This window comes from Eubalaena glacialis, chromosome 17, assembly GCF_028564815.1.
Source record: "Eubalaena glacialis isolate mEubGla1 chromosome 17, mEubGla1.1.hap2.+ XY, whole genome shotgun sequence".
NCBI classification, from domain to species: domain Eukaryota; kingdom Metazoa; phylum Chordata; class Mammalia; order Artiodactyla; family Balaenidae; genus Eubalaena; species Eubalaena glacialis.
In genome coordinates this window covers 55,975,366-55,988,353 of record NC_083732.1, presented here as the reverse complement: position 1 = coordinate 55,988,353, position 12,988 = coordinate 55,975,366, and the positions used below count along the sequence as shown (strand labels likewise).

The window sequence follows — 12,988 nt, the reverse complement described above, 5'->3', positions numbered from 1 at the left end:
GCCTCAAAAAAGAGGCAAAAATAAAAATATCAATTATTATATATAATATAATGATTATAATATAATGTAGTTCAAGAAATTGAATGGAATTATCATGTCTTTGGCTATGAACTTGAACTTCCTGATAGACTAGATAAAGAGAACATACAATGGATTACATTGTTTTGTTTTCAGTGAAGTAGATACATCTATTCTTTAAGAGAGCTACTCACAAAATTTTAAAAGAAAGTTTCATATAGACTATTCTAAAATGGATGAGTGGCACAGGAGACATCCTCAAAAATGCTTTTAGAGCTAATGCAAAGTAATTCTACTAGGCTGTTTCTTTTAAGAACTTTCCATGAGCATTTCTATTTAACGTTGTAGTGATGGTTTTAGCCAGGTCAATTAGACAAGACAAAGAAATAAAAACGCATTCAGATCAGAAAGGAGGAAGTAATCAAGTAATCTTGATTCACAGATGACATGATCTCATATAGAATATCCTAAAGAAATAACTAAAAACTTTTAGAGCTAGTAAATGAATACAGCACAGTTGCAGGTTTCAAGGTCAATTTATACAAATAAATTGTGTTTCTATATACTAGCAATGATCAGTCTCAAAATGAAATTAACAAAAGAGTTCCACTTACAATAGCACCAAAAATAAAATACTTGGAATAAATTTTAAAAAAAGAAGCATAAGATATGTTCCCTGAAAACTATGAAACATCATCGAGAGAAAGTAAACATAAATAAATGGAACACCTTGTGCTCATGGATTGGAAGACAACATTTTTTAAGTTGGCAAAAATCTCCAAATTGATCTAATTAAACACAATCCCAGTCAAAAATCGCAGCTGCCTTTTTCCCCCCAAATTGACAAGCTGACCGTAGCATTCATTAGGAAATATAAGCAACCCAAAACAGAGGAAGGACAGAATCATAACCACTTGGGGGGTGTTTGTTTTAAAAATGCAAATTCCTGGGTTCTTATATGATCAAAATTCTAAGAGTGATATTAGGTGTTTTTTTAAAAAGTCCTCTTTTTATGCACAATCATAAAACAGAGGATGTCTATAACATAGGAGTAAATATGCGGTACACGTCGTTATATTACATAGTCAGGAAAATGTATTATCACATTTTAACTCTGATCTGTAACTCTGATCTGTAAGTTAGCAGTAATAAATATTTCATTAACAATTATTCTGCTTGCCCTTTTAAAGACTATAAGAACTTTTTGCTAGATAATTTAGATGGCTTAAGTCTTTAAAACAGCTATTCATGAATATTTGAACTGATGCCACTTTTTCCTTTAAAAAATTTTCCTATCTCAAGACGTTTTCTTTAAAAAGAGAAAACATAATCCCATACCGTTTATAGACATGCCTGAGAACTAAAATTTTTTTGATTTTTGAAACTTTTAATTTATAGTTTGGTCTTACAAATAATCATTTTTAAATTGACTCTTCTGTAAGAATGTTAAAGCACAAAAATTTGCTAAATATCAGATCCACACAAATCCTCAAAAGGTTTTCTGTGTAGTCTTCATTAATGCAAATCTTTGTGTGAATATTTCACTCTTACCGTAGATCTTGAATCTGTTTTACAATAATGAAGCCATAAAGTTTTTAGGCAGTGCATTCATTATAAACTATAACATTTCTATTAAAAGGAAAGCTGGGTAATACAAAAATATGAGAGGATCTGAGAAGCAGGCAATCTGTTGAGGCTCGGTATATCTTATTTGGTTATCTATGAAAATTTATAGATAACGAGTTTCTTGAACTATTTTTTCTTTTGTCTTATATGCCCAGAACAGAACCTGGGGGAATGGATGAGTAATTTGATCACAAAGCTACCAAATGTTGTTGGTTTTAACAATACTATACTGTTCAATATTTGTTTTTCTATCTTCCACTGCAGATTTACTTAAGATCTCCACTTTTGTGCCAAATTCTTTCATCAAATATCCTTGTGAACTAGTTTAGGTTTCTTGATGAAATTTTCTGGATATGGAGCTATCCTTAAACATCCATCCACACAAGTCTAAGAAACTGCTTCACCCTCAGGCTTAGAAGTTTAGAAATGCTTAATTTCACCTCTATCCCCCAGTTCATAGTATATATTGCCTGAGAAATTTTCTAAATAAATATTGGTTGAACGAATGATTTCTCCTTACATCTGAACACTTTTTTTCTGGGTCAGCCTACTACATATATATGGTATGTAATCAGCAAATGTAGATAGATATAAAATTTAAAGCATACCTATGTACACAGAATGAGAAAAATATTTTAAATGGTAAATATAATTTTGGATTTTCTAGAAATGATTACCAAATAATCATTAATGATGGGGGGGGGCATTTAACCAGGCTAATATGCATGTATGGAAATATAAATAGCTAAATGTGAAGGTATTATTTATTAATCAACTTTGAAAAAATATTATATTCAAATATTTAATGGACCTTTTTTTGAATTTACTTTTTGCTATTCATTTCCTACTAGTACATTCAGAAGACTTACTTTAATAGACTTACTATAACACAAACAACGTAATTCTGTATCACACAATGAGATACAATTACTGTAATGAAAAGAGCAACTAAAATGGATTTGGTTCATTGTAGTTACTGTGTTAATTTTAAGTATACCAGCATTGCTATAGATACTTAAACCCTGAAGTCAGAAAAAATTTTTTCCTTCACAAAAGTTGGGTTACAAGTAAACGTCAATGATGCATTATAGAATAAGATTATTTCCAATAATGTTGTATAAGCACATAAGTTGTTTTTGGCATTTAAACAATCTATGATTCTGTTCATCAACTACCAATACAAAATGTTACTGGCAGTACTCAGACATAGCTTCTCTTGGAATAAAGACTGTTCATTTTATTCTGAGAAATGAAAGCAAATTCAAGATCCTATGCTGCAATAATTAATTAGCAACACCAGCATTTTCTCACAAATAATTGCAGTTGACACTTTTTGCCATCGTATGGAATATATGTTCCCTAGAGACATCAGCCTGGCCCCCTAAAGTTTACAGTTGCGAAAGTATTATATAGTTACTTAAGCAGAGTACAATGCCTTGATGACTCACTGCTAGGAATATAACATCTTTCCCTTTCCTGTGTAAAACAATGTGGTCTTTTCAAGAAGAAAATGGTGCAGAAATCAATATTAAAAAATCGAGAACTCAAGGTTATAATGTTCTTCAAACTTTTCCCTACCAAGCCAGATATGCTAACATAGGCTTTTGGCTCCAGGCAGACATCAAGGGGCTCATGTGTTCTCCTTTACACAGTTTATAGAATGGAAAACACATTAGAGGCTCACATTTTGCTCTGCTTTTGGAAGAAAGGAAACTCTGTGTCTCTTTCCAAGGAAATCTTGGAAAGCTTTTCTCTGTGAATTAATGATGAAATGACCCTATGCCAAACAAACCAGAAAAAATGGTCTTCATTAATAAGGTAATGTAATTATCAAAAGTTAGATAAACAACGAAGATAGACTTGAAATTACTAGTTTAGACTCGAATTACAAAATATGCCTAATTTAAGATTTACTTTTAGGCTTTGTGTCTGTTACATAGAAACCTTCATAGATCACAGATATAGTTAAATATACCAATCTGAGACAGAAAGTGAAGTGTCATAGAATTAGATCACTGAATTGTATACCCAGGGGGTAAACATTTATTCCAATTATCTTTCTCATTAACTCTGAGTAAAGCACAAACTGAGATTGGATTTAGATACAATAAAGCAAAATTTGGCTTACAATCGGGGTGAGTATTATGCCAAGTGCATACTAGCACAAAATCAAGGTCTGGACGGATTACTAGAAAACCAAATTCCTCCAAAATGCACATGATTTGCAATTCTCAGTCTCAGAGAAATGTAACTAGACAGATCTCGTCTCCTCAGGCAGAAGGATGGTGTCTACTGTGGACTTGTGCCGACGTGACTTTCAGTACAGCACTGTAAAGATGGCTTCATACTTACTTAGTGCATTGTGTTATGAAAATGAAAACATAGTTGTTGTTACGCCTTGCTGATTATGTTTCTTCCCTTTTTCCCCTGTTCAAAGCTCCTTCTCTGGCAGTTTCTCTAGCTGAATGAATTTCTAGAGGGGGCTAAGCCAACATGTCTGCCTTCTAATAAGCCCCAAGGCCTCTCTCTTCTCAGAGTATCAAAGAGCACTGTTCTTACTCCACAATCTTCCTCAGGAATCAGAACTGCACTAGACACCACCAGATAACTATGACGAGGCAAGGGACTTGCGTTTTTCTTTATTCAGAGACAGAATAAAGCTTACTTTTTGCTACCTATTTTGCCATTCATTTTAAAAGTTCTAGTATATAATATTTCTTATAGTGCAGGCTACATTTTTTCAGCCCCTTCAGAACCTCATTTTAAAGGTTTGACTCTACAAATGAGGAAGATATACAGTAATTCATGCTAAAAAAACTAAAGGGAGATTTACCTTTGATCCACCTAGTCAAAAAGAACTTGAAAACCCAATTAAATCAGACTCTCAGAGCTATGGTATACAAATTAAAGACTGTTTAATAAATCAGTTAGGTAATAATTTGCTAACATTAATTAGTTGCATTAGAAGCTAAATAGATAAAACACAAGAAAATAAACCAAATGTAAATGGCAAAATAGTTTTTAAGAGTAGGAGAAAGGACATTACTAATGGGAAATGTCTACGAAAATGAGCAAATTTTACCTGTCATCATCTTGCGAGAATCGCTTTTGCAAATCCTCTTTACTCCACTGTTCTTTTTCTTTCCCTTGTTCAGGTATATCTTGTGTTTTTTCCTCGTCTCCTGATTCTCTGTTTTTCTCCTTATTACATGTTTTTGTAATCTCTTTCCCTTTCTCATTCTCATTAATTCTTTCTTCCTTTACCTCTTCCTCCTCATGAACTATCTCTTCATGCTTATCCCCTTCTTTCCCTCCCTCTTCTATTCCCTTTGGCCTTTTGAAAGCAACATAAATTGAAGGCATGCAAATAAACACAAAAAAGAAAGAAAAAGTCAAGAAAAAATGCATACAAAATTACATAGAAAAGTAATGATAACTACTAAAACATAAATAAAAATGACATCTTTTAAGCTTTGAAAACTTTTTCTCCAGTGTACACCAGAGAAGCACTGCGTAAGCAACACTTAAATCATAACTGTTTTTAAGTCATATTTTCCTGTTACAAAGTTGCATGGAAAAAAGTTGTGATCTCTCCATTATTGTTTTTTTTGATGCAATAGGAGTAAAAAAAGACTAATTTAGCTCAGGTGACCATAAAATCTATAGGTTGGGTGATAAATGAAAATTATACTAACAAACATACATTACATTTATAAATTTTCTTGAGAAACTGAGAACTTTTTCCATGCATTTATAAAAAGTTTCAAGAGGATGGGAGAGCATCTTACTGAAAAAGTAATGTTCTTGTGTTTTCTGAATTACTAAAATGTATTCAGCTAGGAAAAATCCCCTCTAAAATATGATTTTTCATATTCCTTAGAATATTAAAAAATTCAGGTCTTCACTTAACCTTCACTTTAATTTCAGTAAAGATATAATAACAGAATTACTTTTTAAATAACAAACATGAAAAAATAGCTAATGATATTATTTCAAATAATCTAGTAAGAAAATAGTTATAAGTTCTGTAAAACTTTTCTGTGCAAGAAGTTTGAAATGGAGACCAAAGTATAATTAAAAGTAATCTGTACAGAAGTTCTTATTGTCTTAATGATATATATTAACCTTTTAGAAGTAAAAGATTTTACATTTATCCAAAGAAAAATAAAGACCTTCTAAAATATATTTAGAGGAATTTCCTGCTTAAAGTCCCCTTACTCACCTGATTTTCTTATTTCCTCTTGGCCGTTCTGATTGGACAGACATGTAGCTTGTGCTGCTGAAACGAGAAGCACTACTAGTCCTTGAAACCGCTGATATATCACTTACATCACTGTCCGAAGATTTAGTGGAAATATTATCTGCCCCTCTATGAGGATCCCATCCTGATCGATACTGTTAACACAGATTGACAAATACGCAGAAGTTGTCAGTATTACCACACAAAGCAATTATTCGCTTCTCCTATTTCAGCACTTTAATTGTCCACAGAGGATACTGCAAAACCCCACTCAGTTGCATATAAAACGAAAGTGAATGGCAATTATCCTAAAAGAAAAATTCAGTTTATATGAAACCCTTGTTTTTAGCAATGACAATTAGAGAATTTTTACCACACCCCAATGAAGACCATTAAAACAGTTTCACAACAGGAATGGCCTCAGGGAAGAACATTTAGGTAAAATCTGGGAAATAAACATTTGGCTTAATATTAGGAAGAAAAATTTTTTTTATTTCTGAATAAAATTTGAAAAAAAAGTATGATGAAGTTGCCATTGTAACTTATAAAAACCAATTTTAGTAGCATCAATTTTCTCTTTAATCCATTATGCTTCACTGAAAACCTAGAGATAATATAAAATCTAATTATTAAAACACTAACTTTTTAAAGAAAAGTCAAGAGAAAAGAGAAAGTTTAATTTCTGAATAGTTGCTGGAATTTTGATGAATCCTAGAAGTACTAGAAAAAATCGTTATTATTTACAATAGTTCAAACTTTCTGGAACTGAAATAATCAGATGGTCATCTGGCACAGCCAGGGTGCAGGGTGTTCTGGGTGTTCAAATATTCTGATAAATTGAAACCCTTCATAAATACTTTATGTTAATGACATGCGGAATGTAAAAAAGAATAGGTTTTGAAGTCTGAAAAATGTGGAGTAAGGAAAACTTACTAGCTGGGTAAACTTGAGCAAATTATTTCACCTTTAAAACACTGTTTATAAAATAATAGGGAAAATAATATCTTCCTTGCAGGGCTGTTTTGAAAATTAGAAATAATACATGTGTGGTATCTGGTATAATATAAAATAATACAGCCAGTATTATTATTGTACGATTACTACCTGATGGCTATTACTAGGTTAAGAGACTATCTGCTAACAGATTTTTTTTTGTTAATATGCTCTTAAACATAATGGTGAAAAATCCTTACTTGGTCAATTTCACAATGGAGATCTTTTAAATCATAGATACTGGCAAATTTCATAAAGCATTAGAAAGATGATTTTCTTATATAAACCATTTACTGTGACTTGAATAATCATTACCCTAATAAATAGTTCTGTATGAACAACAATTCACTGAAAATATTAGCTAGATATAAACATTTTGGTAAGACAAGTTGAATGGCAGTAGAGTGTAGCGTAAACATTAGATCAGATTCAAATGAGCTGTTTTTTTTTTCCCCCAGGATCTCCCAGTATCTTGTTGTATATTTTTGAGTTAATAACTGATCATTTTCTTTAAATGTAAAATATAAGAATTATTTTGAAGGCTACACAAAATTTTAATAATCAAATCCTTAATCTAGAAATATATATTTATATTAGGTGAGATATGGCCTTTCTTAATCCACTCTAACTTTCGACTTTGTTGGAATTCTCAATTATCAAAAAAAAATACAGTTAAATTCTTCAAAAAGTTATTGCCTTTTTTTCAGGAAATATCTGTGTAAATAGAACTGTTATGTTTGATTTTAAAAGGAAGACTATTTATTTACAGTGGATTTATTTGGAGAACATTTAGTCCATGGTATGTTTTTTCAAACTAAAGTCATTTTAAAATATCAAAAACAATTTACTTTAAATGACAATGTCTTCAGCCATTGCCTAGAATAGCATTTCAGTGGATGGATCCAACATTATTTATGTTACCCATTATATTTAAAAAATATATATATATAATATATATACACATATATAGCCAGTATATACTGGCTAGCATAGATAATGTTGGATATATGTATATATGTATTTTTTCCCATGATATTTATTAAAAGTAACTTTGATCTCAAGCTGAGACACAAATGGAAGTAATTTCCATTTTTGGACATTTCATATATATATGAAAAATGGATGTTTCAAGAAATTTTTCAAAATTATTAAATTGTTCCCAATACTACACTGTATTGGGAGAACTTTATCTTACTCATTCTTAGAATTTATAATAAAAAGGAGAAGCATATTGCTATTTATGTCTTTAAAAATAATTTATCATTGAACAGAAAAGCAGTTTTGGTATTATATTTTTTTCTTTGCTTTTGCTCATGGGATTATTATATCATCTAAATGCAAATGAAAAGCCACAACTTTTAACTTCAGGAAATACTAAGGGTAAATGTAATCATGAAAAGCACATGCTCTAGAGTGAGACTGAATCATTGCTATGAATCTTGGCTACATAAATTATTAGGTTTGTGATCCTGAGTTCCAGTTTTTTATCTGTTAAAATGTGGACAACAATCATACCCATCTCCTAGGTTTGCTGCAAGGATTAAATAAAATAATGTACATAAAGCACTTAGCACAGTATTGGACACGTAAGAAGTGTTTAATAAATGACAAATGATGACAATGATGATCATGATGATTAGATAGAAGCTGAATACTGGCTTAGTATCAATTCCAGGAATATATTTACCAAAAGAAATATTAGGTAAAATACCCAAGAGTAAATATATTATTTTAAGACTGCTCTAAGCTATAATAAAAATGTAAATATTTCTATATATAAGAGACACATTTCAGAAAATATATTTATAAAGCAAAATAAAATATTAAATCAAACTTTCCCCCTAATATGTTCTCAGGCCTCACCTTCCCATTTGGACAGGTTCATTCATATCCCATCACCTCATAGGGAACTACTGATTCTCAACTGCAGGATAAGGAATAGCTTTATCTCAGCAGGAAATATATGACACTTCTTGGCTGACATAGAAGATGCCTCATTTTTAATATTTGCTTCTGGTACTTTATCCTAATATCCAAAGCCACCTGGTACCTGTGTATCCCATGTCTTCCTGATTGGTTCTTTTCTGATTTTCTTTGCCTTCATTTCTGAATCCTAACTGCTTTTTGACTTTTGCATTTCAGTAGTTAGGATTCTGACTTTGCATATTCTAGCCTTTGTCTTTTCAGGTCATCATGACTTTTGATCCTGTTGCTATGATTCATAGGTACATACAGGCTAGCCTAAGGCTTAAGAATTTTTTTTTTTAAACACACATGGTATATATACATTGCACATATCTTTGGCTAAGACCTCTCACATAATCTAGTTTGCTGAGCTAGAATTTTGGATATGCAAAATTTAAGGAAAGATAAGATTCCACATACTATAGTTTTAAGCCTTTATATAATTCATCACATGCTACCTCTTGTTATAGGTGTGTGTGTGTGTGTGTGTGTGTGTGTGTGTCTGTGTGTGTGTGTGTGAGTGTATTCATATTTATTGGTAGTTTTCAAACCTTCTATTAGAATAAAAGCTCCAAAAAGCCAGAACAATATCTTCCTTATCTTTGTAAGTCTCTTAGCACCTAAGAGTCAAAGATTTAAATTTAAACTGGAAGGTTTGGCTTTTGTACCAGTAAGATAAGGATAAATTTCATTTTAAGGATTCTTGTGAGGAGTAAGAGAAATAATATATTCAAAATACCCAATCGTGTGCTTAGTGCATAGCAGCTGCTCATTTCCAGCACCGAAAGCAGCGGGTCATAAGTAAAAAGACACTGAACAGAATAGTTTAAATAAAGAAAAACTACGAATTAGCTAAAAGCTCTAGTTTGATGATGATTTTGTTGTCTACCTAAGGCTTGTACCAAATGCATTTTTCTGTCTATTTCTAACATGTTTACCTTCGGGATATAGCTCAGGCTTCCATTAAAAATAGACACATGATTAACAGAATGAGAAATTTGGAAAGTGAGAAATAATGGGAAAAAAGTTTTAAAAGTAAAACTTCAGAGGAACATATTTTGGATACATTTAGATTATAGCATCTTCAAGTATATAATTCACAAAAAACCCAAATCAAAGTTATAAATGACCTACTACGGGAGTTTACTTTTAAAATGGTTCATTCTTTTTGCTTTTCCTGAAGTATGAAAAACAAAAGTTATATAATTTAACAGTGAGACAGAAGCAGCTAAATTATTATTATTATACCAAGGTAATGAGTTACAAATGTGAATAAGTTCATTTATTTAGGAAATGGTTGGTATTGTGTTGGCACTATACAATAAATGTTTTAAACAATTAACTTCTATTAGTTTCCAGCTGACATGAACAATGGATGATGTGCTCATCATTATCTTTAATGAAACAAAAAAAGAAGGTTTACTGCATAGGATTACAGGATCTCAGCTGAAGACTGTGCTGACTGGAGATCATTAAAGTCTTGGACGACAGTGAGGGAGCTTTTCCCGACAACATTTTGATGTTTTGTACATTACTATCAAGCAGATCATGAAGCAGAAAAATTTACGGGAAATTATTATTCTCCGGGATGTTCCAGACTCTAGAGTTCTTAAGTGGCCTGGAAAAGTTAATGTTCTCCCTATTTATCTAACATTAGTGGAAAGTAACAGTACATCAGCAGAGCTCTATTGCAAGGAAAGTTATTATCAAAATTTTATAATAATATTCCTGAGAAAAAAGTAAACTCAGATTTCTAAAATAAAATTTTCACTTTCTCCTATATACTCATTTCAAGTTCTTAGATTAAGTAATTTCCTAGTTTGAGTTCTCTACAGCATCTCAGCAACTCAGGTCATTTGAGCTTTGTACATGAACTTCTATGAGACGTCCTTAAGCATTGCTTGTCTTCAATTTATTGAATCTCACCATAAAACTGCGATTTATTGTCTAAAACTCTAGTCCAAGAATTGGTTATGGCAAAATACTGGGAAGCAAGAAAGCCCACGTTTGAAGAAAAAAATTTTAGGCCATCAAGAAGTACGTGGAGGAATATTTACATCATATTCAGAGAGAAAACATGAGTGGACCGAAAAGTAGGAAAAAATTGGGGCAAACATAATCTTTGGAAGATAAGAGAGAGGCTGAATTTCTGGGCAGGGCTCTTGATATCAGTCTGGCGGGTCTAGACGAGAAAAGGACAGAGCAGATCCCCCTGGCACTGTGGTAAATGAAACAATCATAAGAGCAAGAAGATGCTCTCCTTTTCATCAACTTATTTTTATTCCATATAATAATTCAAAGAGAGTAGAAGTTGTGTTCTGTTAGTAACACAACTGTAGGTACTCGATTTTTTGAGGAGCTATTTCCAGATGATTTTTTCTCTGTCCTAGCCAAAGTTTTTATCATTGTCTGATTTGAATGCTGCACTGTGTAAAAATCTGCTTGTCAATTGATAATTTTCTTTAGATAGGACTCCTAAAGAAGGTATTTTGTGGTAAGTTCTCTACTTTGGAGGGAGAAGACAGTGAGGAAAGGCCACAGAAAACTGAGGGTTAATTTAAGATTTCGTTTTGTAAACAGTATCCTGCAAATGAAATCCCAGCTAGAAAACTCTTTAATTCCCTCAAAGAGAATTAATCACTGCCTTGAGTATTCCTAAACTACTTTATTTATGCCTTTCTTATACTTTTATCATGTCTCTCTTTCTCAGTCTCTGTCTCTCTCTTATCTATCTATCATCTATCATCTATCTATCTATTTATCTACCATCTATCTATCCTGCTAGATTATAAATTCCTTGAGGATAATTACTGTCATATTTATTTTAGTATTCCCATTATCTAGATCAGTAGTGCCTGACTAGAAACTCAATGAATGTTTAATGAATAGAAATGAGTGGAATGGTTGTTTTATCTGGGCTATATACTGAGGTATTATCTCCAGTATGAAGTACCAAATCAGAGTATAAACTACTGTAATGATAGCTGAATAGAGTTGAGTCACTTAATCCTTTCATTCTCTGTGATGGGTATAGATAGGAAGTGGTGTGCTTATACGTATTTAACAACCAGCTATCCAAAAGGAAAAAGTTCTGATTTACAGAGTTGGCTCATTTCTGAAGGCTAAATACTCCCACTGTGGCTGATTTCAAGTTACCAAATGGTCACTGAATGCAGAGTTGGTGCATACCACCAGGGGCGGGGGCTTAGAAATAAATGCATTATTTGTAGGACTCACAAAGACTTGTTAGGAGAAAAGATGTACGTGACAACAAGATATCATATCTGCAAATTAATCATCTTGTGAAAGATGGAACAATAACAGCTTAAGATAAAGAAACACAATTGCAGACAGAGTAGCCATTAGCTTGGAGGCAAAGACTTACTAAAGAGCCACTGTCTCTTGGTCTGAAGGAAATTTGTAAGTTTCCTGGAGAATTTGTAGAGGAGGAATTAATGCTAGTAGTCAATGATGACATTCTCAAAGGCTTGGCTCTGTGGGAACTCTGTGTCTCTTAGTAATTTAGCTGTTCAAGGAACCTCATCCTTTATTTACCTACATTGATTCCTCACAATTTTCAGAGATGGAAAGGCCAGTTCTGCAATGAAATCCCAGGTTTAGAAATCTCAGGTAGTTGCAGAGCTTGTGCTTTTGCATTCAACAAATGCATTTACTATTTTCCTTCTCAGGATCCTTAACTCTTCCCCCATTCTAATCTATCATTTACTAGAACTGTTCTCAAAAAACAAATACCAAAAATGTCCTAATTTATCAGCCAGTAGTGTCTTCTTTCTTGATTTTGCTATTACATCTAATATTGTTGAAGTCCTCTGTTTTCCTGAAACTTCTCCATAATGGCTTCTCAGATAATGTCACTCATGGTTTCTCCCCTATCTCTCTAACTGTTTATTCTTTTTTTTAAATTTTATTTATTTAATTTATTTATTTTTGGCTGCACTGGGTCTTTGTTGCTGCGTGCGGGTTTTCTCCAGTTGCGGTGAGCAGGGGCTACTCTTCGTTGCAGTGCTCGGGCTTCTCATCGCGGTGGCTTCTCTTATTGCGGAGCATGGGCTCTAAGCGCGTGGGCTTCAGTAGTTGTGGCACGCAGGCTCAGTAGCTATGGCTCGTGGGCTCTAGAGCTCAGGC

General features: G+C 32.6%; 1 protein-coding gene across 38 annotated transcripts in view; it reads right to left on the bottom strand.

Moving 5' to 3' along the window:
* RIMS2 (regulating synaptic membrane exocytosis 2) overlaps window positions 1-12,988 on the bottom strand; it is a 596,440-nt gene that overhangs the window by 123,341 nt on the left and 460,111 nt on the right. For 16 of the 38 annotated variants that reach the window (XM_061171493.1, XM_061171500.1, XM_061171491.1 and 13 more), the window contains one exon: window positions 5,867-6,039. The exons of the other annotated variants lie outside the window; for them this stretch is intronic. In XM_061171493.1, the coding sequence (XP_061027476.1) occupies window positions 5,867-6,039 (173 nt within the window). The remainder of the gene's footprint in view (window positions 1-5,866; window positions 6,040-12,988) is intronic. 38 annotated transcript variants of the gene reach the window in all.